At 41.3% G+C, this 27,448-nt stretch overlaps 1 protein-coding gene and 1 non-coding gene across 3 annotated transcripts in view; both read left to right on the forward strand.

The window, feature by feature from the left end:
- Nucleotides 1–27,448, forward strand: part of GNE (glucosamine (UDP-N-acetyl)-2-epimerase/N-acetylmannosamine kinase) — a 97,084-nt gene that overhangs the window by 17,576 nt on the left and 52,060 nt on the right. For both annotated transcript variants that reach the window (XM_053568764.1, XM_053568773.1), the window contains exons 2-4: nt 8,806–9,011; nt 19,301–19,752; nt 26,167–26,319. In XM_053568764.1, the coding sequence (XP_053424739.1) occupies nt 8,806–9,011; nt 19,301–19,752; nt 26,167–26,319 (811 nt within the window). The remainder of the gene's footprint in view (nt 1–8,805; nt 9,012–19,300; nt 19,753–26,166; nt 26,320–27,448) is intronic.
- Nucleotides 12,902–13,038, forward strand: LOC128580300 (small nucleolar RNA SNORA2/SNORA34 family). Its single transcript, XR_008378600.1, has one exon. It is a non-coding gene; the product is annotated as a small nucleolar RNA SNORA2/SNORA34 family (small nucleolar RNA).

Genomic DNA, 27,448 nt, shown 5'->3' on the forward strand with positions numbered 1-27,448 from the left:
CAGACAGCCTCAGTGGGCGAGGGGCGTAGAGGGAGGCCTAGCTTGACTCCATCTCCTCGGGAAGTGCTGTCCTTTTCCTGCAAGGAAAAATAGTGTCCTCTTACGGAGGTGTGCGAGACAGGGTGGACAGCTGCTTGGAAGACAGGCTGCCCTGGGGTGTAAAGGGCTAAAAGATGATCTCGAAGGTCCCCGTCCTTCTCTAGTCTACATTCTGACTCGGGGGTTCCTTGAAAGTTTCCCCCACCTGGGGCGCGCTTATAAATGGTTAGAACGACAGAAAGTGTTCTTTGTTTCTCTGATAAGAGGGATGGGTTTCAGCTTGGCAGTATAGATAACTAGTTAGCTCAACTGTAGGAGCCCTGGAAAGAAAAACCAAACTGAATTACAGCTCAGAAATAGGATTCTGAGTCTCACACCAACTTTACATAGCCCTTTCCTTCTTATTCCTGTGAGTCTTATCCTCACTGCACTGCAGAAAGGGGGATTTATAATGTTCTGTTTACTTATGGATGTTTGTGGAATGAACAGACACAAGGTAAACACGGTATGAGACAGTGTCCAGAGTGCTGAAGTCCTTCACTTCTGGGTTTGATTTTTGGTTCTGTCAGTTATTAACTATTTACCTGTGAATTGGGGCAAGTGAGTTATTTTCCCTGTGCCCCTTGTCTGTAAAATGGGGCTAGTAAGAGGGCTGTTGAGTATGAAATGAATTAATGCTTGTAAAGCTGTTAGCGTAGTATTTGGCATTTTGAAAGTGCTTAGCAAATGTTTACTGTTACTGTTGTCTTCTCTGCAATGACTGCTTGAACCAAGAGTTCATTATTTTAAATTGATTACCTTAAAAAATTCTATTCATAAAGAATCCTTTTTGCACAGTTGAGCAGGACATTATTTTCCTGGAAATTGTCGTTTATCTGTTGTCAGTATCTATAACCTACAATCTTGGGTTGGGAGAATGCAGAAAGTGGTCTCTCAGCAATTGGATTTCTTAGATATTGCAAGTGAGTTCAAGATGAAGGCATACTTCTCCATGAATCATCAGTCAATCACCTATTATTCTGTGTATCTTTCTATCTTTTGGTAGCTCTGGTTACAATTATGGAAGTAAAGAGTGGAATGGATGTAAATATCTAATCCCTCCTTCTGACTAGAAAGAACACACCAACTTCACAATGTTTACTTAAAAGATTTCTTGTTTTTAGTAATGAGATATTTTATTTATTTATTTATTTATTTTTTGTAGAGACAGAGTCTTATTTTATGGCCCTCGGTAGAGTGCCGTGGCCTCACACAGCTCACAGCAACCTCCAACTCATGGGCTTAAGCGATTCTCTTGCCTCAGCCTCCCAAGTAGCTGGGACTACAGGCGTCTGCCACAACGCCTGGCTATTTTTTGGTTGCAGTTTGGCCAGGGCCGGGTTTGAACCTGCCACCCTTGGCATATGGGGCTGGCGCCTTACCGACTGAGCCACAGGCGCCGCCCAGTAATGAGATATTTTAAATATCTTGAAAGGGACAGAAGTCAATATGATACCCTCCACCAATCACCAAGATTTAACACATACAGTAATATGTTGCCACATTTGTTTCTGATCTTTGTGTATGGTATAATTTTAAAAAATAAATGTCGATGGGAGGCTGAGGCAGGTGGATTGCCTGAGCTCACAGGTTCCACACCATCCTGAGCAAGACCCCGTCTTTAAAAATAGCCAGGAGTTGTGGTGGGCGCCTGTAATGTCAACTTCTTGGGAGGCTGAGACAAGAGACTGGCTTGAGTCCAAGAGTTTGAGGTTGCTGTGAGCTGTGATGCCATGGCACTCTACCGAGGGTGATGAGTAAGACTCTGTCTCAAAAAAAAGAAAAGAAAAGAAAAAGAAATGTTTATGTGTAGATAGCTAAAGTCCTACTGTCTATTTTCTTTCATGTCTATTTTCTTTACCCTTCCCTCCCTCTCTTGAGGTAATTACTTTCCTGAATTGGTATATAATTTTACTATATGTCAATAAACAACATATGGTAATGTTTTGCATATTTTAAAAATTCACAAAATAAGGCGGTGCCTGTGGCTCAGTGGGTAGGGCGGTGGCCCAATATAACAAGGGTGCCGGGTTCAAACCCAGACCCGGCCAAACTGCAACAAAAAATAGATGGGTGTAGGGCGGTGCCTGTGGCTCAGTGAGTAGGGTGCCAGCCCCATATGCCCAGGGTGGCGGGTTCAAACCCAGCCCCAGCCAAACTGCAACAAAAAAATAGCCAGGTGTTGTGGCGGGCACCTGTAGTCCCAGCTGCTTGGGAGGCTGAGGCAGGAGAATCGCATAAGCCCAAGAGTTACAGGTTGCTGTGAGCCGTGTGACGTCATGGCACTCTACCTGAGGGCGGTACAGTGATACTCTGTCTCTACAAAAAAAAAAAAATAGCTGGGTGTTGTGGCAGATGCCTGTAGTCCCAGCTACTTGGGAGACTGAGGCAAAAGAATCGCCTAAGCTCCAGGAGTTAGAGGTTGCTGTGAGCTGTATGACACCACGGCACCCCACCGAGGGTGATAAAGTGAGACTCTGTCTTTACAAAAAAAAAAAAAAAAAAAAAATCACAAAATATTAGCAACTCTTTAGAATTTGCTGTTTTCCCCCTAATGCTATGATTTTGAGATTCATCATTATTGACAAATACAGAAATAATCCTTTTTTTTTTTTTTTTTGCAGTGTTTGGCTTGGGCTGGGTTTGAACCCACCACCTTCGGCATATGGGGCCAGCGCCCTACTCCGTTGAGCCACAGGCACTACCCCCATAATCCTTTTTTTTTTTCCCCCCAAAGAGTCTCTGTTGCCCCAGGCTAGAGTGCTGTGATGTCATAGCTCACAGCAACCTCAAACTCGGCTCAAGTCCATCTGTTTGCCTCAGCTTCCCGAGTAGCTAGGAATACAGATGTGCATCACTTTACTCAGCTAGTTTTTCTGTTTTTAGTAGAGATTGGGTCTTATTCTTGCTCAGGCTGGTTTTGAACTCCTGAGCTCAAGCAGTCTATCTGCCCTGGCCTCCTGGACTGCTAAGATTACAGATGTAAGTCATCAAGCTGAGCCTGACATAATCAATTTTTTAAATTAATTAATTAATTTCACTTAGCCTTAACTTGAAACTAATCCATTTGTTTTAAATGCTGGCTAGGAATCTACTAAGTAAATAAATTAGTTTTATTTATTTATTTATTTATATTTTATTTTATTTTATTTTTTTTGTAGAGACAGAGTCTCACTTTATGGCCCTCGGTAGAGTGCCGTGGCCTCACACAGCTCACAGCAACTTCCAACTCCTGGGCTTAAGCAATTCTCTTGCCTCAGCCTCCCGTTATTTATTTTTTTTGAGACAGTCTCATTATATCGCCCTCAGTAGAGTGCAATGGCGTCACAGCTCACAGCAACCTAACTCTTAGGCTTAAGTGATTCTCTTGCCTCAGCCTCCTGAGTAGCTGGGACTACAGGTGCCCACCACAACACCTGGCTATTTTTTGGTTGCAATTGTCATTGCTGTTTGGCAGGTCCAGGCGGGCCTTGACCCTGGCAGCTTTGTTGTATGTGGCTGGTGCCCCACTCACTGAGGTAGGGGCGCCAAGCCATTATTTTGTATGACATTGCACTTTATGCAACTTAAATTTCCCTATTGTAGTTTGTGCTCGTTTTGTCACATTTGTTTGTTCCATGTGGATGATGAAAACTCTGATTATAGTTCTTAGTATCAAAATGTATCTTTGGGCATGATATCATATCCAGAACAAATAGCAGCACATACTGAGCAGAGAAAAAATTTATTAATTTTTTTTTTTTTCTTTTTTTTTTTTTTTTTTTTTGGCTGGGGCTGGGTTTGAACCCACCACCTCCGGCATATGGGACCGGCGCCCTACCCGCTGAGCCACAGGCGCTGCCCAAAAAATTTATTAATTTTGTTCTTAGTGCTTCTGTTTGGTAAAGTTGGTTGAGATCTACTTTGTGGTCTAGTGTCATGTACTAGATTGTAAATTCCTGAAAATCAGTAAGTAGGTCTTTCTCAGCTTCATGCCTCTTTCAGTATGCTTTACAGTCCTCTGTACAGAGTAAATACGCGATAAATGTTTGTGACACTTAATATTTTTGCTTTCAGGGGATCTCATAACCCTTCATATATTTGAAAATATTGATAGCCAGCAATTTCCAAAACTTTGTACTTTTAGATTTGATATTTCCAGTGCCTTTAAACTTTGCTATTTTACCATTTATTTCATAAATATAATTCAAAGCATTTTAAAAAACAAGGTATGCAACAATAATTTGTAGAATATGTTACCAGTTGAGGCCAAGCGAGGTGGCTCACGCCTGTAATCCTAGCACTCTTGGAGGCAGAGGAAGGTGGATTGCTTGAGCTCCACAGGTTCAAGACCAACCTGAGCACCAGCGTGACCCCATGCTCAGGTTGGGAGTTTCGGGGACGGGGAGGTGTCTCATCACCCTTCATATATTTGAAAATATTGATAGCCACCAATTTTCAAAACTTTGCACTTTTAGATTTGGTATTTCCAGTGCCTTTAAACTTTCCTATTTTACCATTTATTTCATAAATGTAATTCAAAGCATTTTAAAAAACAAGGTTTAAGACAAACCTGAGCATAAGTGAGAACCCATCTGCACTAACAAAAAAAAGAAAAAAAAAAGAATGTTACCAGTTGTATAATTCACCTTATTATATTTGTAAATTAATATGTGTATTTATTGATATAATTATAGTTTATTTATGGAAGGATAGATAGAAACTGGTACCTTTTTGCTTTCAGGGCAGAGAACTATGTGGCTGGGGAACGCAGATGAGAAGACTTTTTCCTATATAGTCTCTTGTGACTTTTCAGTTTTAAACCATGTTAATATACTACCTAATCAAAAAATAAGTTAAATGAAAATTATTTTTAAAATTCTTCCCCTTATAAAGACATTTTACCATTATTTTCTCTTAAAGATTTTTCTTTAAGAAAGCTTTGGCCTTAAGTAACATAGTTTTGTTCTTCACAGTTTATTTATATGGCTTACTTGCTCTAAGTTTAGGTAGAATAACCTTTGGGTAACCTGGTAAACAGTAAACATTTTAGGCTGCCAGATACAAAGTTTATTGTTCTTTGTAAAGTAAATACCAACTGACTATGATTGTAAAGTAAATACTAATTGACTAACCATGAATGATTTACTTTGCTTCAAAAAATTAAGTATCAGCAACAATTTATTCAGGTCAAAAAATGTGATCATTGGAAAAAGGACTATGTATAAAAACACTTAGGACTGCCATTTTTAGAAGAATATTTTTGTCTCTTTAATGATTAGGTAGGGCTTAGATCTTCTGAACACAGCTCTCCTGGCAGAATGCTCATTTTGTTATCTTAAAAGTGCTTTCCATTGGGTGGGATTAGCTTTTACTGGGGATTGTAAATTCAGAGTGGGCCTAACGGTAGGACAGTTTGCATGGTCACAGAATTTTAGTCTAAGAGAGATGAGGTACCAACAGCAGAGAGCTACTGATGGAATTTCCAGTTTCATAGTTTATCATAGTTTCATAGTTTATCGAAACTGTGTATTGGCATCCTTACTCAAGCTTTTCTGGATTCCTAATTACACATTATAAATATTGATATACTTCCTAAAACATGAGCATTGAGATTAGAGTCCAAGAGGTAAAATTTTATGTTGATGTAGAGAAGTTTAAAATATTCCATAAGGCTCAGTGCCCGTAGCACAGTGGTTACAGTGTCAGCCGCATACACTGAAGCTGGCGGGTTCAAACCCAGGCCAGGCCAACTAAACAACAATGACAACTGCAACAAAAAATAGATGGGTGTTGTGGCGGGTGCCTGTAGTCTCAGCTACAAGAGAATGGCTTAAGCCCAAGGGTTGGAGGTTGCTGTGAGCTGTGATGTCACAGCACTCTACCAGGGGCAACATAGTGAGATTCTGTCTTAAAAAAAGAAAAAATAAAAAGATAAAATGTTTCATAAGAGGAATCACTTATCTCTTGCTTCTGATATTTAGTTTTTGAATGGAGGGCATAGCATGGGTGTGTTGGGTTTGAATGGTAGAGGAGATAGGTAATAGTGTAGGGTAGGTCCACAGCGCTGCTTCACAGAAAGGCAGCAGTTAAGAGCGCGTGGGGAAGAACTGAGGTTTGTGTGAGGCCTTCTTGAAGAGGTGATGCCAGACGTAGGAGCCTGGGCAGGATGGAAAAGGAATTTTAGGTAGAGATACTCTAAGTTTGTGGGAGGCAGAGCAAGACTAGAGATAGGCAAACTACTTCGACACCTGTTATAGGAGCTCTGACTAAGATGAGGGATTGGACTAGGGGTAATCCTGGTTGGGAGGAAGAGGAGGAGTTTAGATTTGAAAGATTCATGAGATGGAATTGAAGGTGTGGGGGTAAAGAACAAAAAAGAGCGTCAAGGCATTTGGATGAATGGAATCGTATAACTGAGTTAGAGAACAATTATGGAGGAACAGGTTTAGAACAGAAAATGCGTTCAGTTTGGGACACTGACTTCAGGGTTCTTTTGGGACATATAAGAGGAGATGTCTGGTAGACATTTGGAGTTGTCAGTTTTGTAGGCGCTGGCTTTTAGGGGCTAATGAGGTCTTGAAGGGTGGGTTTTTATGTTACTCATGTTTTGCACAGTACTAAACACAGTGCTTTGTATTTAGAGGAGCGTATAGTGTAAGGATGAGTGCCTTATTAAGATGTAGTCTTGAATCTTGGAGAAGTAATCCCCCCCTCCAAGAGCTGTGTTTCCCTTTCTGTAAAGTGAAAGAGTTGAACTATATGAGTGGTTCTCAACCAAAGTTTTGGGATAGTCTGGTATATTGGGTTTTATTGTGAGATATGGAAAGTAAGGCTTAACTAACAATAATTAAAGAGCAGATATTTGCTCACCCTTTTTTTTTTTGAGACAGAGTCTCACTATGTTGCCCTCAGTAGAGTGCTGTGGCGTCACAGCATCAAACTCTTGGGCTTACGCGATTCTCTTGCCTCAGCCTCCAAGTAGCTGAGACTACAGGTGCCCACCACAACGCCTGGCTATTTGTTGTTGTTGTTTTTGTTGTAGTTATCATTGTTGTCTAGTAGGCCCAGGCCAGCTTCGAACCCACCAGCCCCAGAATATGTGGTTGGTGCCCCAACCCCTGAGCTATGGGTGCCGAGTCTATTTGCTCACCTTTTAAGTGAGAGTCAATTTATGTCATGCCTTCTCATGTGTTTTCTTGAGAGTAAGGGATGGAGTTATCCCACATTTGCCATGTATACTGTGCACCCATGTTTTGGGCCCATACTTTCAGGAAAAAAATCTTTTGTTTTAATTTTTAATTCAATTTTTTTTTTTTTTTTTTTGAGACAGAGCCTCAAGCTGTCACCCTGAGTAGAGTGCCATGGCATCACAGCTCACCGCAACCTCCAACTCCTGGGCTCAAGCAATTCTCCTACCTCATCCTCCCAAGTAGCTGGGATAACAGGTGTCTGCCACAATGCCCAGCTATTTTTTGGTTGCAGCCATCATTGTTGTTTGGCAGACCTGGGCTGGATTCGGACTCGCCAGCTCAGTTGTATGTGGCTGGCACCCTAGCGGCTTGAGCCACAGGCACTGAGCCTAATTCAAATTTTTATTTGTTTATATTTAGGTACTTGTTTTTTGTATTATCAAGGAATTTTAGCATTAATTTTTTAACCTAGGTATTATGGTATGAGAAATTTTATGTAACAAATAATTATAAAACACAGGAATAGATACAAAGTATAAGAGACTTTCTATTAATGTTTGTAAAGATATCAGTTATGTTGCTAGCTCCCACCCAAGTATATGAAGGGAAATATATTGTTCTTCATTGGATGAAAATGCTTTCATTGCAAATTTGTCTTACATTCAACAAAACTGGTTACTGTATTCCAGGGTATCATTTTGCATACAAATATTATTGCTTTCTAGAATTGCACTTTTAATGCATAAGCATAAATAAGAGATTTAAAAACATTTATATAGATAAAGAAATTAGTACTCCCCATGTATAATGTGCATCCTTATTTTTCCCTCAAGAATTGGGGGGAGTTTGCATTATATGAGGCAAAGCGTGGTAGTTAGTCTGCTGGAAGTTCATAAGTCTGGATACACTGGTGAGAGTGTTTCACAGGAGTGGGGATGTGTAAAAAGATTAAGAATTGGCTCAGCACCTGTGGCTCAAGCAGCTAAGGTGCCAGCCACATACACCTGAGCTGGCGGGTTCAAATCCAGCCTGGGCCCACCAAACAACATGGCTGCAACCAAAAAAATAGCCGGGCGTTGTGGCGGGCGCCTGTAGTCCCAGCTTCTTGGGAGGCTGAGGTGAGAGAATCACTTAAGTCCAAGAGCTGGAGGTTGCTGTGAGCTGTGATGCCATGGTACTCTACCCAGGGTGACAGCTTGAGGCTCTGTCTCAAAAAAAAAAAAGATTAAGAATCACCATACTGAACAGTAGTTAAGGGGCTGGGGCCAGTGGGTCATGCCTGTAATCCCAGGAGGCTGAGGTGGACACCTGGAAGTCCCAGCTACTCTGGAGGTTGGGGCAGGGGGATCACTTGATCCCAGGAGTTTGAGCTTGCTATAAGCTGTGATGCTGCCGGTGTACTCTAGGTGGGGCAAGAGAGTGAGACCTTGTCTGAAAAATAAATAAATAAATAAATAAATAAATAAAGTGGTGAAGGACTAACAACTGAAAGTTCTGTTTTTATACCTAGGAGTTATTCATATCATAAACAATAACTTTTACTTTTGAACTTCAGGAACTCTATTTTAAGAACCTCTCAAAACGAAGAGAGCAAGTCATGGAGAAGAATGGGAATAACCGAAAGCTTCGGGTTTGCGTTGCTACTTGCAACCGCGCGGATTATTCTAAACTTGCCCCAATCATGTTTGGCATTAAAACAGAACCTGAATTCTTTGAACTTGATGTGGTGGTTCTTGGCTCTCACCTGATAGATGACTATGGGTAAGATGAAAGAATTTTCTTATTCTTGCAACAGTATACTGAAGAAAAGTTGGATTTTGTAGCCATGTAGGCCCAGCTTCAAATCTCAGTTCTCTCACTTAGTTTCTATGTGGCCTTGGAGAAATCATGTAGCATTTCCAAGTGTTAATTTCCTCAGTTATAAAATGGAGTGAAAACCATATCGTAAGTAGTTGTGAGGAATGGAGCTAGTGATAGAAAGCATCCATCACAGTGATGCTGCTTAGTTTATGCCTGCTAAGTGATCGCTATAAATAATCTTATTATTCTATTTGTTATTTGTTGTAACATTGAGAAGAAATGTCACTTGTAAATATATATATTGCATGATTATAAAAATGTGATTCCATGTAAGCTGTTTTGTGAGTTCTACTGGCAACTCTTTAAAACTGGTTTATAAGTCAACAGCATGTTAAATAGTAGACGTGGAACAAGATTCAAGATAAACTACAAAGTTACATTGCTATGGCCATTGCCATTTATTTTGGTGATATTAGGTTTGTTGTTGATCACAGGCTTTATCTAAAAAATAAAGGTTGCAAACAAAAGGAATAAAAAGATAAAAAATGAAGGTTGGGCAATATTTAAGGGAACAGAATATATAAACCAGAAGTGAACATTTATTTTGCTATCTATAATAAAGTAGCATTTAGTACACCCTTGTGGCTTGAAATCGTTATTGCAGTCTCCAAAGATGGTCACAAATACAATATTATATATGAAAGAAGCTTGTGTTACATTGTTCAGGCTGTTCTTTAAAAAACAAACAATTACACCATCTTCCAGTAATTCACCAAAATGACAAACACAAAGGGAAAGAGGAGAGGCACCCGGTACATGTTCTTCAGGCCTTTTAGAAAACATGGAGTTGTTCCTTTGGCCACATATATGCGAATCTACAAGAAAGGCGATATTGTAGACATCAAGGGAATGGGTACTGTTCAAAAAGGCATGCCACACAAATGTGACCATGGCAAAACCAGAAGAGTCTACAGTGTTACCCAGCATGCTGTTGGCATTGTTGTAAACAAGTTAAGGGCAAGATCCTCGCGAAGAGGATTAATGTTCGTATTGAGCATATTAAGCACAATAAGAGCCGAGATAGCTTCCTGAAACGTGTGAAGGAAAATGATCAGAAAAAGAAGGAAGCCAAAGAGAAAGGTACCTGGGTTCAACTGAAGCGCCAGCCTGCGCCACCCAGAGAAGCCCACTTTGTGAGAACTAACGGAAAGGAGCCTGAGCTCCTGGAACCCATTCCCTATGAATTCATGGCATAATAAGCATATAACATAGCACACAGGAGTACCAGTGGACCCATGCTTTTAGGTGCAAGAACCTATTTATTCCCCATGAGCTCATGGCATAATAGGTATACAGCATAGCACACAGGATAACCAATAGCCCCCATGTAACAGTGATACAAGGTGCTGGAACCTATTTCCCATGAATTCAAAAGTTAATCAACACTTTGTCACATTCAATGACAAGGTGCCTCCCTGAGCTACTGGAACCTCTTTCCTATGAATTCATGGCATGGTAGATAAAAATAATAGTGTAAAAATGTTTTTTGTTCATTCACTAAAAGTGTGATTTTTTTTTTTCCCCAAAGAAGTATTAAAGCAAATTTTAATGTGTCCTAAAAAAATAAAAATAAATACATAAATAAATAAAAAACAAGACCGGGCACTGGCCTCATATACTGAAGGTGGCAGATTCGAACCTGGCCCCGGCCAGCTAAAACAGCAGTGGCAACTACAACAAAAATAGCCAGGCATTGTGGTGGGCGCCTGTAGTCCCAGCTACTTGGGAGGCTGAGGCAAGGGAATCACTTAAGCCCAGGAATTGCAGGTTGCTGTGAGCTGTGATGCCACAGCACTCTACTGAGGGTGATAAAGTGAGACTGTCTCTAAAAAATAAATAAAATAAAAAACAAGACAATAGCAGCAAAACAAATAAGAACCTTTTTCCAAAAATCAGCACTTGGGAGGCCAAGGCGGGTGGATTGCCTGAGCTCACAGGTTCAAGACCAGCCTGAGCCAGGGTGAGACCTTGTCTCTAAAAATAGCCAGGCGTGGTGGTAGGTGCCTGTAGTCCCAGCTACTCGGGAGGCTGAGGCAAGAGAATTGCTTAAGCCCAGGAGTTTGAGGTTGCTATGAGCTATGATGCTATGGCACTCTACCAAGGGTGACAAAGTGAGACTGTGTCCCAAAAACAAAAACGAGTTTGACAGTTTGCTCTTAGAATATACTTAATAGAGAAGGGCAGCACCTGTGGCTCAGTGGGTAGGGTGCTGGCCCCACATACCGAGGGTGGTGGGTTTGAACCCAACCCCAGCCAAACTGCAATAAAAAATAGCCGGGTGTTGTGGGTGGGCGCCTGTAGTCCCAGCTATCCGGGAGGCTGAGGCAAGAGGATTGCCTAAGTCCAGGAGTTGGAGGTTGCTGTGAGCTATGACGCCACAGCACTCTAGCGAGGGTGACATAGTGAGACTCTGTCTCTTAAAAAAAAAAAGAAAGAAGGGGCGGCGCCTGTGGCTCAGTGAGTAGGGTGCCGGCCCCATATGCCGAGGGTGGCGGGTTCAGACCCAGCCCCGGCCAAACTGCAACAGAAAAATAGCCAGGTGTTGTGGCGGGCGCCTGTAGTCCCAGCTGCTCGGGAGGCTGAGGCAAGAGAATTGCGTAAGCCCAAGAGTTAGAGGTTGCTGTGAGCCGTGTGAGGCCACGGCACTCTACCCGAGGGCGGTACAGTGAGACTCTGTCTCTACAAAAAAAAAAAAAAAAAAATCAATTTATGGTCTTAAGTGTTTTTATTACTCAGGGAAAAATGAGGAATAACTGAACAAAATATTTAAGATTATAAAATGCTTATTTAAGGAAAAGAAATTTAGGTTCTAGTAATTGTAGAGCAACTTATTCCTGACTAACTCTCCCACAGTTATCACTTATGAACTCTGAAAAAAAATAGTTTTAAAAATACTTGAAGGCTGGCGGTGCCTGTGGCTCAGTGAGTAGGGCGCTGGCCCCACATACCAATGGTGGCGGGTTCAAACCCAGCCCCGGCCAAACTGCAACAAAAAAATAGCCGGGAGTTGTGGCGGGTGTCTGTAGTCCCAGCTACTTGGGAGGGTGAGGCAACAGAATAGCCTAAGCGCAAGAGGTGGAGGTTGCTGTGAGCTGTGACGCCACAGCAATCTACTGAGGGCGACAAAGTGAAACTCTGTCTCAAAAAAAAAATACTTGAAGTCACTCGAGAGCAACAAATAGCAGGCTGAGACTGAAGGAGACTCAATCCACTAAAGAAGGGAACTATAGTAGGTGAGATCCATGTTTAAATAGCTTTTCCCCCTGAAAGTATTTCCCGTCTGCATGATATGGGTTGGCTAGAACTCAAGTAGAAAGCCAGGGTTGTTTAGGTTAAGGCACCACAAAATGGATCTGTTTCTACTGACTGCGTTTTCTATTGATGCTGGGCCCAAATTTCCTGTTTTCTTCCCATGTCTATTAATTTGTGATTATATGCAGAACATTGTAGATGATACACACTGGGTTCTGGTGTGTTACTCTTAAGACTTGATTTTTGTTTTTTAAGTTCTATTAATTTTTCTTCTTTTTTATTTTTATTTTATTTTTTATTTATTTATTTATTTTTATTAAATCATAGCTGCGTACATTGATATGACCATGGGGAAGACTTGATTTTTGTTTGAGCAGGTAGTTACGTAAACACTTTGTGGACATTTGGTAGTCTCAAACTCCAAACTGTCTCCCCTGCAGCTGACAGCAGGTGAAATGTCTGCTCAGTTTCTTCTGTCTCCAGCTGTTGTTTTTTGACTAGAAAAGCCTCAAATATTTGGAAATTAAACACTATACATGTTGGCCCTGAATCAAGGCCAGCAGTTTGCTGAAGCTGTTGATTTCAAGCAGGAGCCTAAAGAATTATCTTTCTATGGTCTGTTGGCCATTTCAGAACTTTGGAAATGTAATGGTCAATTCGTTAGATAGAAACAGTATGAGTCATTGGTGATAGATGTAGGCTAGTGTGATTTGTAGTCTTGATACTGTCGGGTTCCAAAATAATAATAAATATATATTAAATAAATAAAAATATATAAATTATTATATTTATCTCACAAGGATATTTAAGTTATTTGTTAGAATTATAATGCTGTTAAATCTTAATTACAACTCCCCAAAATGACTGTGGGTTTTTACCCAAAATAAAAAGATAATTCTACAGTAAAAAAAACAAACAAACAAAAAAAACGCTATACATTTCAGTAGCTCATTGGATAAAACAAGAAATCATGGCTCAGCACCTGTGGCTCAGGGGGCTAAGGTGCCAGACACATACACCTGAGCTGGTGGGTTCGAATCCAGCCTGGGCCCGCCAAAAAACAAGGATGGCTGAAACCAAAAAATGGCCGGGCATTGTGGCGGGTGCCTGTAGTCCCAGCTACTTGGGAGGCGGAGGCAGGAGAATCGCTTGAGCCCAGGAGTTGGAGGTTGCTGTGAGCTGTGATGCCATAGCACTCTACTGAGCCATGATATCTTGTTTTATCCAATGGGCTATTGACATGTATAGTGTTTAATTTCTAGGGCGAAAGCTTGAGGCTCTGTCTCAAAACAAAACAAGAAATCATAAAGGGAATCAGAAAATGTTTTGAATTGAATAATAAAACTATTAAAGTACATAAAAATTTGTACAGGTAAAGCTGTGCTGTAGGGGGAAATTTATAGGTTTAAATGCTTACACTAAAAAAGAGAAGTTCAGGCTCGGCGCCCATAGCACAGTGGTTATGGCACTAGCCACATACACTGAAGGTGGCAGGTTCAAATCCAACAGGGGCCAGCTAAACAACAATGACAATTGCAACAATAACAATGACAACAGAAAAATAGCCGGGTGTTGTGCCGGGCACCCGTAGTCCCAGCTACTTGGGAGGCTGAGGCAAGAGAATCACTCAAGCCCAAGAGTTTGAAGCTTCTGTGAGCTGTGATACCACAACACTCTACTGAGGGCAACATAATGAGACTGTCTCAAAAGAAAAAAAAATAAATAAAAAAGAAGTTTAGAGTCAATGATCTGTGTTTTTACTTTAATGAAAAGCTATACACTCCAGTTATCAGCACTTTGCAAGGCTGAGACGGGAGGATTGCTTTAGGCCAGGAGTTCAAGACCAGTTTGAGAAAAATAGTGAGACTCTGTCTCTACAAAAAATTAAAAAATTAGCTGGCATGGTGGTGTTTGCCTGTAGTCCCAGCTAGGGAGGAGGGTCATCTGAGCCCAGGAGTCCAAGGCTGCCGTAAGCTGTGATCAAGCCACTGTACTCCAGCATGGGCAACACAGTGAGATGTTGTTTGCAAAAGAAAAAAAAAGAAGAGAAGAGAGGAGGGAAAGGAAGGGGAAGAGAAGGGATGGGAAGGAAGGGCAGGGGAATGAAACCCAAAGTAAATAGGAGAAAGGAAACAATAAAAAGTAGAAATCAAGGAAATGTGAAAACACATAACAGGGAAAATTAATGAAGCTAGAAGTTAACTCTTTAAAAATATTAGTAAAATTGGCAACCTCATAGCAATGCAGAAGAAAAAAAAACATAGAAGGGCAGCGCCTGTGGCTCAGTGGGTAGGGTGCTGGCCCCATATACGGAGGATGGCAGGTTCAAACCTGGCCCTGGCCAAACTGCAACAAAAATAGCTGGGCATTGTGGTGGGTGCCCGTAGTCCTCCCAGCTACTTGGGAGGCTGAGGCAAGAGAATCGCCTAAGCTGATGAGTTGGAGGTTGCTGTGAGCTGTGACGCCATGGGACTCTACTGAGGGTGATAAAGGGAGACTCTGTCTCTAAAAAAAAAAAAAGGAAAAGAAGATAGAAATTACCAATACAGAAATGACTAAAAGGATATCACTATTGATCCTACAGAATTAAAAAGATAAAAAGGGCACCTGTAGTCCCAGCTACTTGAGAGGCTGAGGCAAGAGAATCACTTAAGCCCAAGAGTTTGAAGGTTTAAGGTTGCTGTGAGCTGTGACACCATGACACTCTACCAAGGTCAAGAAAGTGAGACTCTAAGAAAAAAAAAAAGATAAAAGGGGGGCGGCACCTGTGGCTCAAGGAGTAGGGCGCCGGTCCCACATGCCGGAGGTGGCGGGTTCAAACCCAGCCCCGGCCAAAAACCATAAAAAAAAAAAAAAAAAGATAAAAGGGGACTATTATGCCAATAAGTTCGACAGTTTAGATGAAGTGGACAAATTGCTTGAAAAAGCACTGTGTACTAAAACATACAGAGAAATAGAAAATCTCAAGGGGGGGAGTCAAGAAGGAATAAGTTCTAATATTTAACAGTACAGTAAAGAAATTACAGTTAGCAATGATTTATTGTATCAAAATAAATCTTTCAAAATCACTAGAATTGTAATGTTCCTAATACAAAAGATAAATGTTTAAGATTATGGATGTCGGGCAGCACCTGTGGCTCAGTGAGTAGGGCACCGGCCCCATATACCGAGGGTGGCAGGTTCAAACCCAGCCCCGGCCAAACTGTAAACAACAACAAAAAAAAATAGCCGGGCGCTGTGGCAGGCGCCTGTAGTCCCAGCTATTTGGGAGGCTGAGGCAAGAGAATCGCCTAAACCCAGGAGTTGGAGATTACTGTGAGCTGTGATGCCATGGCACTCTACCGAGGGTGATAAAGTGAGACTTTGTCTCAAAAAAAAAAAAAAAAGATTATTGATGTCTCAGTTTGATCCTTATACATTGTATACTTGGATCAGAATATAACATGTACCCCCCCAAATATGTACAACTGTGATAGAAAAATTAAAAAGAAATCCCAGTAGCCCACTATCTGTACAGAAATCAAATGTATTATCAAAGACTTCTCATAAAAATAATTTTCCACAAATATGTCTTCACTTATTCTACAAAAGATTAAGGAAGAAATAACACCACTCTTGCATAAACTTTTTCAGAAAATAGAGGAGGAGGGAACTTTCTCAGCTCTTTTTATAAGGCCAGCCTAATCCTGATACCAAGACTGACAAAGACAGAGGAAAAATAAAATTGAAACGGGTATCTCTCATGAATATAGGCATAAACATTTTAAACAAATGTGCAAGTCACATTCAGAAATATAAAAAACCTGAGTTTATCTCAAGAATTTAAGATTGACTTAGCATGTGAAAGCCAGTATAATTCATATATTAACAGAATAAAGGGGAAATATGATCATCTCAGTATATCAAAAAAAGCATTTGCCTCGGCGCCCATAGAACAGTGGTTATGACATATATACCAAGGCTGGTAGGTTCAAACCCAGCCAGGGCCACCTAAACAACAATGACAACTGCAACAAAAAATAGCCAGGTGTTGTGGCTATAGTTCCAGCTACTTGGGAGACTGAGGCAAGAGAATTGCTTAAGCTCAAGAGTTTGCGGTTTCTGTGAGCTGTGACGCCAGGGCACTCTACCAAGGGTGATAAAGTGACAGAATTTAAACAACCAATTATGATAAAAACTCCTAGCAACTTTGGACTAGAAGGGAAACCTCAATCTGATAAAGGCCATCTGTGAAAAACCTATAGCTAACATAAAATTTATGCTTTCCCACTAAGATTAGGAACAAGGTCAGGATTTCCACTTTCACCATCTCTCTTCACCTTGCGCTGTATGACAGCCAGTGTAATAAAGCAAGAAATAGAAATAAAGGCATAACGCTTGCCCTTATTTTTAGACATGGTTTCTCATGTGGCAAAATCCAAAGGAATCTACAAAGTGACTGCTAGGATGTCTACATGATATAAAATGATGTATGTAAAGAATCCATAATTATCTGAGAAAATATTAAAAGGATTAAGAGTAGATTATAAAATTGTGTGTGCAGTGTATTCTCAACCATCTTAAAATATTTATATAAAATAGCTAGAGAGAAATCAAAGTAATACTTGTTATTGCTGATTGGCAGGTTTGTGGTAGTAATTTTCTGTGTTTTCCAATTTTTAAATAATGAACATATATTTTTAAAGACCATCTCTTTCAAAATTTAGTTATAATAGGAAATGTTAAGGCATTGAGAGTTGCTGTTGTTGAATCATGAAGCAGTCTTAAAACTGCATTTTGCGGCTTGACGCCTGTAGCACAGTGGTTACAGCACCAGCCACATACACCCGGGCCTGCTAAACAACAATGACATCTGCAACAAAAAATAGCTGGATGTTGTGGTGGGTGCCTGTAGTCCCATCTACTTGTGGGGCTGAGGCAAGAGAATTGCTTAATCCCAAGAGTTTGAGGTTTCTGTGAGCTGTGATGCCAGGGCACTCCACCAAGGGCAGGCAAACATAGTGAGACTCTGTCTCAAAAAAAAACAAAAACAAATGGCTTGGTGCCTATGGCTAAAGCAGCTAAGGCACCAGCCACATACACCTGAGCTGGTGGGTTTGAATCTAGCCCGGGCCTGCCAAACAACAATGATGGCTGCAACCAAAAGATAGCCGGGTGTTGTGGTGGGCACCTGTAGTCCCAGCTACTTGGGAGGCGGAGGCAGGAGAATCGCTTGAGCCCAAGAGTTGGAAGTTGCTGTGAGCTGTGATGCCACAGCACTCTACCCAGGGCAATAGCTTGAGGCTCTGTCTCAAAACAACAACAACAACAACAACAACAACAACAGGGCGGCGCCTGTGGCTTAGTGAGTAGGGCGCCGGCCCCATATGCCGAGGGTGGTGGGTTCAAACCCAGCCCCGGCCAAACTGCAACCAAAAAATAGCCAGGTGTTGTGGCGGGCGCCTGTAGTCCCAGCTACTCAGGAGGCTGAGGCAAGAGAATCGCGTAAGCCCAAGAGTTAAAGGCTGCTGCGAGCCGTGTGATGCCACGGCACTCTACCCGAGGGCAGTACAGTGAGACTCTGTCTCTACAAAAAAAAAAAAAAAAAACAACAACAAAAACATTGCATTTTGCAGCTGTTTTAATTCTGTAAAGCCTACATTTTTATTCTATGTAGAATTTTGCTTACATTAGTGATACCATACAAACAGAATCCAGGAAGTCATTTCCATCATTTGGAAATTTATATTATAATGACACATCAGGTATCTTGGTTCCCTGCTATTTTATTTTTTGTAGGAAAAAAAGAGCTTTGTTTTTGTAAGTAGCATTGTTTTTCCTAAGTGCATACTTCTTTTAAAAAAATTAATATTAAAGAAGAAAGAAAAAATCTTGACCACTGTTGAAAGTTTGGTCTCTTTCTTCCTAATAAAAACATTATTCTTCAGATGTTTTTCTCTTTAGGTACTAACTAGGAGAGGGTACAAGTGATTATTCCAAAGTGCTAGATATGTTATTCCTTGGTCTGGGCAGTGGCTATGTAGGTATTCATATAAAAAATTAATCAGACTATTTATGTATATGTATTTGTGTGTGTGTATATATGTTATATATATATACTTATAGCCTATAATCTTTATTTTTGTGCATAAGTTATAATTCACTGTATGTTATTTTAACAAATAATTTTTTTTTTTTTTGAGACAGAGTCTCACTGTGTCATCCACGGTAGAGTGCTATGGCGTTGTGCCTTACAGCAACCTCAAACTCCTGGGCTTAAGTAATTCTCTTGCCTCAACCTCCCAAGTAGCAGGGACTACAGGCACCTGCTATAATGCCCGGCTATTTTGTTGTTGTTGTTGTTGTTGTTGCAGTTGTCATTGTTTAGCTGGCCCCGGTCAGGTTCGAACCTGCCACCCTCAGTGTATGTGGCCAGCGATATAACCACTGTGCTATGAGCACCAAGCCAACAAATAAATTTTTAAGAATGTTTCTCCTGGGCAGCGCCTGTGGCACAGTGAGTAGGGCGCTGGCCCCATATACCGAGGGTGGCGGGTTCAAACCCGGTCCTGGCCAAACTGCAACAAAAAAATAGCCGGGCGTTGTGGTGGGTGCCTGTAGTCCCAGCCACTTGGGAGGCTGAGGCAGGAGAATCGCCTAAGCCCAGGAGTTGGAGGTTGCTGTGAGCCGTGTGACGCCACAGCACTCTACAGAGAGCGACAAAGTGAGACTCTGTCTCTACAAAAAAAAAAAAAAAAAGAATGCTTCTCCTGGGTGGTGCCTGTGGCTCAGAAGTAGAGCACTGGCCCCCATATGCCGGAGGTGCCCGGTCAAACTGCAAAAAAAAAAAAGAATGTTTCTCCCTTCAGGTTTGGTGTTAGATTGCTTTTCTTGTATATTATGGCCCTGCCCTGTGCTTAAGAACATGCTCTGACATCTTTATTTCTTTCCTGCTTTAGAAATACATATCGCATGATTGAACAAGATGACTTTGATATCAACACCAGGCTGCACACTATCGTTAGAGGGGAAGATGAGGCAGCCATGGTGGAGTCAGTAGGCCTGGCCCTAGTGAAGCTACCAGATGTCCTTAATCGCCTGAAGCCTGATATCATGATTGTTCATGGAGACAGGTTTGATGCCTTGGCTCTGGCTACATCTGCTGCCTTAATGAACATCCGAATCCTTCATATTGAAGGTGGGGAAGTCAGTGGGACCATTGACGACTCTATCAGACATGCCATAACAAAACTGGCTCATTATCACGTGTGCTGCACCCGAAGTGCAGAGCAACACCTGATATCCATGTGTGAGGACCACGACCGCATCCTTTTAGCTGGCTGCCCTTCCTATGACAAACTTCTCTCAGCCAAGAACAAAGACTATATGAGCATCATTCGGATGTGGTTAGGTATGTATATTAGACTCTATGCAATCTAATGACTGTTTTTGTCAAAGTGCTGGGCATATTTCAGTCCTTGGATAGAATATTCCATTAGTAATCAGAAGGCCTAAGTTAGAGTTTGTAGGTCTTGCCCTATGGTGTGATTTGACTTCTGTGAGATTCACCTTTTCTGTAAAACAGGTCCAATGGATTGGAATCCATGTTATATTTATACAAGAGGATGCCTATAAATTCATTAATTTAACATTATGAGTGAATGTTTAGTTATAAAGACAGATCCTGATATGTCAAAAAGGAAAAAAGAAAGCAAGTGCCAAAATTATATGTGTAATATCATGCCATTTTTATAAAGACCGTAATGGAAAGTTTAAGAAATATGTATGCCAAGTTATTTATTGTATTTATTTCTGGTGTGGGATTATGAATGTTTTATTTTTGGTTTTTTGACATTTTTTAGTACATTGGAAAAAACTGTTATTTTGATATTCATTAGAAAGGAAAAGTTATAATAGTAGCATTAGAGAGTATCTTTGTAAGTAAGCCTTAGGTCTGAAATTTTAAGTGATCAGTGACCTAGCTCCTGGAAATTACTTTTTGCTAATCAGAGGTAAAGAAAACAGGTTTAGGGGTGGCGCCTGTGGCTCAAGGAGTAGGGCGCCGGTCCCATATGCCGGAGGTGGTGGGTTCAGGCCCAGCCCCGGCCAAAAAAAAAAAAAAAAAAAGAAAACAGGTTTAGAAATAGAATGTCAATTGGTTAATTTATAGTGAGAATATTTTCTAGGAGGAAATCAGGACTAATCATCTATTTCAGACCTTTCATTTCTAAGAGGTAGATCTATTAGGTTATAAAATTAATGAATAGAAATCAACCTGGCAATTGTATAATCAAAGAGATTTTGTGTATTTTTGGCCCAGATCACATTAGAACAGGGAGAGAATTGGGCTTTTTTTTTCTATATAGCTTAACCCATTCTCTCTCTCTCTTTTTTTGAGATACCCTAGGTAGAGTGCAGTAGTGTCATCATAGCTCACTGCAACCTCCAATTCCTAAGGTCAGGTGATCCTCCTGCCTCAGCCTCCTGAGTAACTGGCACTACAGGCTAATGCCAGAATGCCTGGCTAATTTTTTTCTATCTTTAGTAGAGATGATGTCTTGCTCTTGCTCAGGCTAGTCTTAAACTCCTGACCTCAAGTGATCCTCCTGCCTTGGCCTCTCAGAGTGCTGAGATTTTAGGTATGAGCCACTGAGCCAAGCCCATTCTATGTATTTCTTATCCCTGGACAGATTTGCCGTTATCAAGAAATCTGCCTACATAATACTGGTAGGACAAATTTCTGCCTCTTTAGTCTCTCCTTATTGTAGGCTTACAAGTAAACACTCTTGCATTCCTTTCTGGTAGTACCATTAGCACTATATGTATTTTGGAAAATCTTGTCTTACTAAAAAAATTGTAATGAATGGAAAATAACCATTAGAAAGCAAAATGCATGGCTCGGTGCCTGTAGCACAGTGTTTATGGTGCCAGCCACATACACCGAGGGTGGCAGGTTCAAACCCGGCCCAGGCCAGCTAAACAACAGTGACAACTGCAACAAAAAATAGCTGGGCATTGTGGTGGGTACCTATAGTCCCAGGTACTTGGGAGGCTGAGGTGAGAGAATCACTTGAGCCCAAGAGTTTGAGGTTTCTGTGAGCTGCAACGCCATGGCACTCTACTGGCGTGACAGGGTGAGATTCTGTCTCAAAAAAAAATAAAAAAGAAAGCAAAATGCAGCAAAATTATACTTGTAGGGTTTAAAGTCCTAGTTGGGATGAATTTTAGTAGTTCTTTATTTGTTTCCCCACCCCCCTCAGTAGAATGCTGTGGCGTCATAGCTAACAGCAACCTTAAACTCTTGGGCTCAAATGATTGATTCTCTGGTCTCAGCCTCCCAAATAGCTGGGACTACAGGTGCCCGCCCAGTGCCCAGCTATTTTTAGAGATGAGGTCACGCTCTTGCTCAGGCTGGTCTCAAACATGAGCTCAAGGAATCCGCCCATCTCTGCCTCTCAAAGTGCTGGGATTACAGGCATCAGCCACTGTGCCTGATTTTTAGTAGTTCTTTACGAAAAAAAGAATGACTTTTACACTGGATTTTTTTTATTTGTTAAACCAGTGGGAAAAAAACCAAGATGATGAGCCAGAGCCATCCACCTGTGCAATAATATCATATATTTTGTGCCTGCTTATTAATGTGCAGCTTCTCATGTTATCACTCTGCTTCTAGGAAAATAGGGCTGGAAAATACAATTGCAGTTTTGTAAACAGGACATTAATATATAACAATCTTTTTTTTTTTTTTTTTTTTTGTAGAGACAGAGTCTCACTTTATACCCCTCAGTAGAGTGCCGTGGCATCACACAGCTCACAGCAACCTCTAACTCCTGGGCTTAAGCGATTCTCTTGCCTCAGCCTCCCGAGTAGCTGGGACTGCAGGCGCCCACCACAACGCCCGGCTATTTTTTGGTTGCAGTTCAGCTGGTTTGAACCCGCCACCCTCGGTATATGGGGCTGGCGCCTCACCAACTGAGCCACAGGCACCGCCCAATATATAACAATCTTAATAAAAATACTAGCGAAGTTAAAAAGGTATGTTAAATTCCTAATAATGAAAGAAACACTGCAGTAACTATAGGACTTTATAAGTGGAATGGGTTGTGTAAAAGGGTTGAGGCTGCCGAGTTATGGGTGCAAAAGCAGAAGATTATGTCAAAACTAAGCAGGTGGAGAAGCAGGTGCAGGTTTTGCACAAAATGTATTATTGCTAGGATGGGTGGCTGTGGCTCATTGTCATGTGTTTTCTTTTTTATTGATTTAAAAAAAGCCATCTAGTTTTTGCTAGTTTGCCATCCTTTTTTTTTTTGCAGTTTTTTGGCTGGGGCCGGGTTTGAGCCTGCCACCTCTGGTATATGGGGCCAACGCCCTACTCCTTGAGCCACAGGAGCCGCCCTTTGCCATCCTTTCATAAAGAAACAAATGGCTCCATATAGAACCATTCGTATAGTTACAAAGTGCAGTCCCACTGCTTTCTGCATAGTGTGGTTATTTTCTATGCCCTGCAAGTGTTTCTTAATCACACTTAAAGTAGAAATAAATGAGAAGCGGAAAGCTTTCATGGGATAAAGTGCTGGGATTTTTCTTCCTCTTCACCTTCTTGCTCCATAGTGATGGGCTGTAGCAATAACTTGTGTTGAATGATCCTCTGCCTGGACTGTAGAAGCTCCATTACATGCTCACGTTCAAGGAAAAATTGCCTACAAAATGTCCAAAGACCAGAGAAACTTTTCCTATAAGTGTTTTCAAGACAGAATACAAAGGCAACAGAACCAAGAGAAAGAATGTGGGCCAAGGGCTTCTTGATGAGACTATTTCTCCACAATTTCAGCTTGAGTTTATATTAGGGGTCTTTGCATTAGGGTTCTGTCGTAAGGAATCATGTGTAAATAACTCAACTGCCACATTAAAGGCTGACATCATTCCTCCAATATGTCATTCAATACCAGTTATGGATGAGCTAATTCATTTTATAGAAACATGCATCATAGCAGAACAGACTTGCACTTGAGGTCAGATCACAGCATATACATAGTGTTCCCAAATCCTTTCCAGTGAAGGCTTTTATTGCCACTAATTCCACCCAAGTTTTTAATTCTCTTCAAATAGTTTCTTTCTAATGACCTTCATCGATATCTAGTAGATTATCTATGTTGAGCTCATCTTTCTAGATTTCTGTTAACCGTAATGTGAGAGGCTGTGTTCCTTTTGATCTTTCACTCTCATGTTTTAATGTTTTATCAAGTTTCTGTTAGATTCTTTTTCTTCAGATCTTTTTCTTACTTTGTACAAAAATTGAATAATTATATCCCCTTCCTCCTCTGTTTTGAACCTAATATGGGACCTAATACTTTTCTAAAATAACATTTTGGAACCAAATACTACTGAAGATTCTGACCTAGTAAAAATCCTCTTTTACCATTAAATAGTAAAAAACAAACAAACAAACAAAAACCTAGTGCTTGTTGAATTTGGAAGCTGATGATAAACTATATATTTCATGATATATTGATTATTAAAATTAATATCCCAGAGAAGGATATTCTTTCATTAAAAATAAGTGAGTAGGGCTTGGCGCTCGTAGCACAGTGGTTTTGGCACCAGCTACGTACACTGAGGGTGGTTGGTTCGAACCCAGCCTGGGCCAGCTAAACAACTGCAACAAAAAAATAGCCGGGTGTTGTGGCAGGTGCCTGTAGCCCCAGCTACTTGGGAGGCTGAGGTAAGAGAATCAGTTAAGCCCTAGAGTTTGAGGTTGCTGTGAGCTGTGACGCCATGACACTCTACCGAGGGCAACAAAGTGAGACTTGTCTCTAAATAAATAAATAAGTGAGTAAGCTCAGTGTCCACAGCTCAGTGGTTAGGGCAGTGGCCACATACACCAGGCTCAAACCCCGCCCAGGCCTGCTAAACAACTATGACAACAATAAAAACAACAACAAAAAAATAGCTGGGTGTTGTGGCAGGTGCCTGTAGTCCCAGCTACTTGGGAGGCTGAGGCAACAGAATCACTTAAGCCCAAGAGTTTGAGGTTGCTGTGAGCTGTGATGCCATAGCACACTACTGAGGGCGACATAGTGAGACTCTGTCTCAAAAAAAAAAAGTGAGTAGAGCTTATTTTCAGTTTTATAGGATAATATAGGCCCTGTTGATAAATTTCCTTGTGTTGTTTGGCATAGCACTGTCAACCTAGACCTTTTATACTTTTTTTTGCTGAGGAACTGTCATTGAGATATCAGCCTAGGGATGCATGAAACCTTTCTAGTTTTTTGAACAGAATTAGAAACACTTGCCCCTTGTTGAATCTGGTAAGTGATGATATGGGGAAACTCCTATGCATTATGTATAACATGTTTAATGCTCATTCGATATTTAAATGCCCCAATAATAATATTGCTGATTATTCTTTAGAAACATTAGTTGGGAATTGGGAAGCTTCAGGCTGAGTGCTGTGGCTCACGCCTATAATCCTAACACTCTGAGAGGCCAAGGTGGGTAGATTACTTGAGCTTAGAAGTTTGAGACCTGAGCAAGAGCGAGACCTGTCTCTACTAAAAATAGAAGAACTAGCTGGGTGTTGTGGTGGGCACTTGTAGTCCCAGCTGCTTGGGAGGCTGAGGCAAGAGGATTGCTCGAGCCCAAGAGTTTGAGTTTGTTGTGCGCTACAATGATGCCATGACACTCTACCCAGGGCAACAGAGTGAGACTCTGTCTCAAAAACAAGATGAGAGAGAGAAGAGGGAGAGAGAAAAAAAAAGAAAGAAATTGGGAAGCTTCACAGTTTTCTAGTGCTTTGGAATATTTTGGATTTTTTTTTTTTTTTTGTAGAGACAGAGTCTCACTTTATGGCCCTCGGTAGAGTGCCGTGGCCTCACACAGCTCACAGCAACCTCCAACTCCTGGGCTTAAGCGATTCTCTTGCCTCAGCCTCCCGAGTAGCTGGGACTATAGGTGCCCGCCACAACGCCCGGCTATTGATATTTTGGATTTTAAAACAATGAATTTCTAGTATTATTTCTAGTGCTATTTGAAATTATATCTTACATTGGTGGTAGAAAGTATCTTTGTAAAGTGGTAAGTTTGCTGAATCCTTGTACTTGTTGCTACAAGTTCTTATCATTCGATCTTAATTGGGATGCCCTACTAAGAATGTGACAAATAATTTTTAATTTAGAATTTTTTTTTTTTTTAGAGACAGAGTCTCACTTTGTCACCCTTGGTAGAGTGCCATGGCGTCACAGCTCACAGCAACCTCCAGCTCTTGAGCTTAGGTGATTCTCTTGCCTCAGCCTCCCGAGTAGCTGGTATTACAGGTACCTGCCACAAAGTCTGGCTATTTTTTTGTTACAGTTTGGCTGGGGCCAGGTTTGTACTCACCACCCTCAGTATATGGGGCCAGTGCCCTACTCACTGAGCCATAGTGCCACCCTAACTTAGAATTTTTAAAAGACCCAAACTTTAGGGTCTTGCTTTCTTTTTTTTTTTTGAGACAGAACCTCAAGCTGTCGCCCTGGGTAGAGTGCTGTGGCATCACAGCTCACAGCAACCTCAAACTCCTGGGCTTAAGTGATTCTCTTGCCTCAGCCTCCCAAGTAGCTAACTACAGGTGCCCACCACAATGCCTGGCTATTTTTTGGTTGTAGTTGTCATTGTTGTTTGGCAGGCCTGGGCTGGATTCGAACCTGCCACCTCTGGTGTATGTGGCTGGCACCTTAGCCGCTTGAGCTACAGGTGCTGAGCCTAGGGTCTTGTTTTTAACATCTGCTTCTTTATCTTTTGAGATTCTTAACTAATGAAGTAACTTGGTTTGATTTTCTTTAAACAGGTGATGATGTAAAATGTAAAGATTACATTGTTGCACTGCAGCACCCTGTGACCACTGACATTAAACATTCCATTAAAATGTTTGAGTTAACATTGGACGCACTCATCTCATTTAACAAGCGGACTCTAGTTCTGTTTCCAAATATTGATGCAGGTAATTGAACTTGAAAGTGAAACTATGCTATCTGCCTTTTCACATTTTACGTGTCTATTGTTTTGACTGCTTTCCTTTCTTGCTCTTCTTATCATCGATAGCCAGTATATTCTGAAATGCATTCCACTTTTCAAAGGATTATCAATTTTGCTGTAGCTCAGAGTTTGTAGTATTTTTGTCAAGTCTAACAGAAACGTAAAAAGAAAGAAACAGATACTAAAAAGATTAGGTCTTTCTAATTTCTACTTTAGTCTCGGGTTTAGTCTCTTCCCTCTGCAGTTTCTGTCTGTGAGAAAACTGCGCTAGCTAAGAGACACAGACCTTAGAAGTTGCAGTGGAAAAGTGTCTCTAGAAAAGTAGTGATTCCACTGACTGCAGTAAAATAGCCATTATTTCTTATTTCCTCTCTTATTTATGTTATCTGTACCTTAAGGTAACCTTGAGCTTAAGCAATTTATACCTGGAGTCCCTACCCAGTTGATCCTTGCCCTGGTTATTACCTGCTGGTGCATGGTACCGCAATAGGCTTTGGTGCTAGTGAGACCTTAGGCAACTTAATGAGAACGTGAGAGACACATGAGAAAAGTAAGAGCAGGGCCTGACAGTGAGGCTTTTTCAAATACTGGTTATTGTTAGCTGATACCACTCATTGCTTAGCTCTTAGGCATTTTTTGGTAAAGGAAGGCAGGACCTTTTCTCGGCCATGCCAAGGTGTCACCATCTTACTCTGAAAGAACCCCTCTGTCAGGTGGGGCGTTCCCTTGAATCCTTTCTGTTAGAGGAAACAAAGTAAGGTGTTAGTTGAAGAAATTTTAAGAATATCCCACCCCGGTTTTGTCAAAAACTTTGTATTTATTTTCTTTTTTGTAGAGACAGAGTCTCATTGTACCACCCTCGGGTAGAGTGCCGTGGCCTCACACAACTCACAGCAACCTCCAGCTCTTGGGCTTAAACGATTCTCTTGCCTCAGCCTCCCGAGCAGCTGGGACTACAGGCGCCTGCCACAACGCCCAGCTATTTTTTTTTTGTTGCAGTTTGGCCAGGGCTGGGTTTGAACCCGCCACCCTCGGTATATGGGGCCGGCGCCCTACTCACTGAGCCACAGGCGACGCCCTAGTATTTATTTTCT

The sequence above is a fragment of the Nycticebus coucang genome, chromosome 2 (assembly GCF_027406575.1).
Source record: "Nycticebus coucang isolate mNycCou1 chromosome 2, mNycCou1.pri, whole genome shotgun sequence".
Classification (NCBI taxonomy): Eukaryota; Metazoa; Chordata; class Mammalia; order Primates; family Lorisidae; genus Nycticebus; species Nycticebus coucang.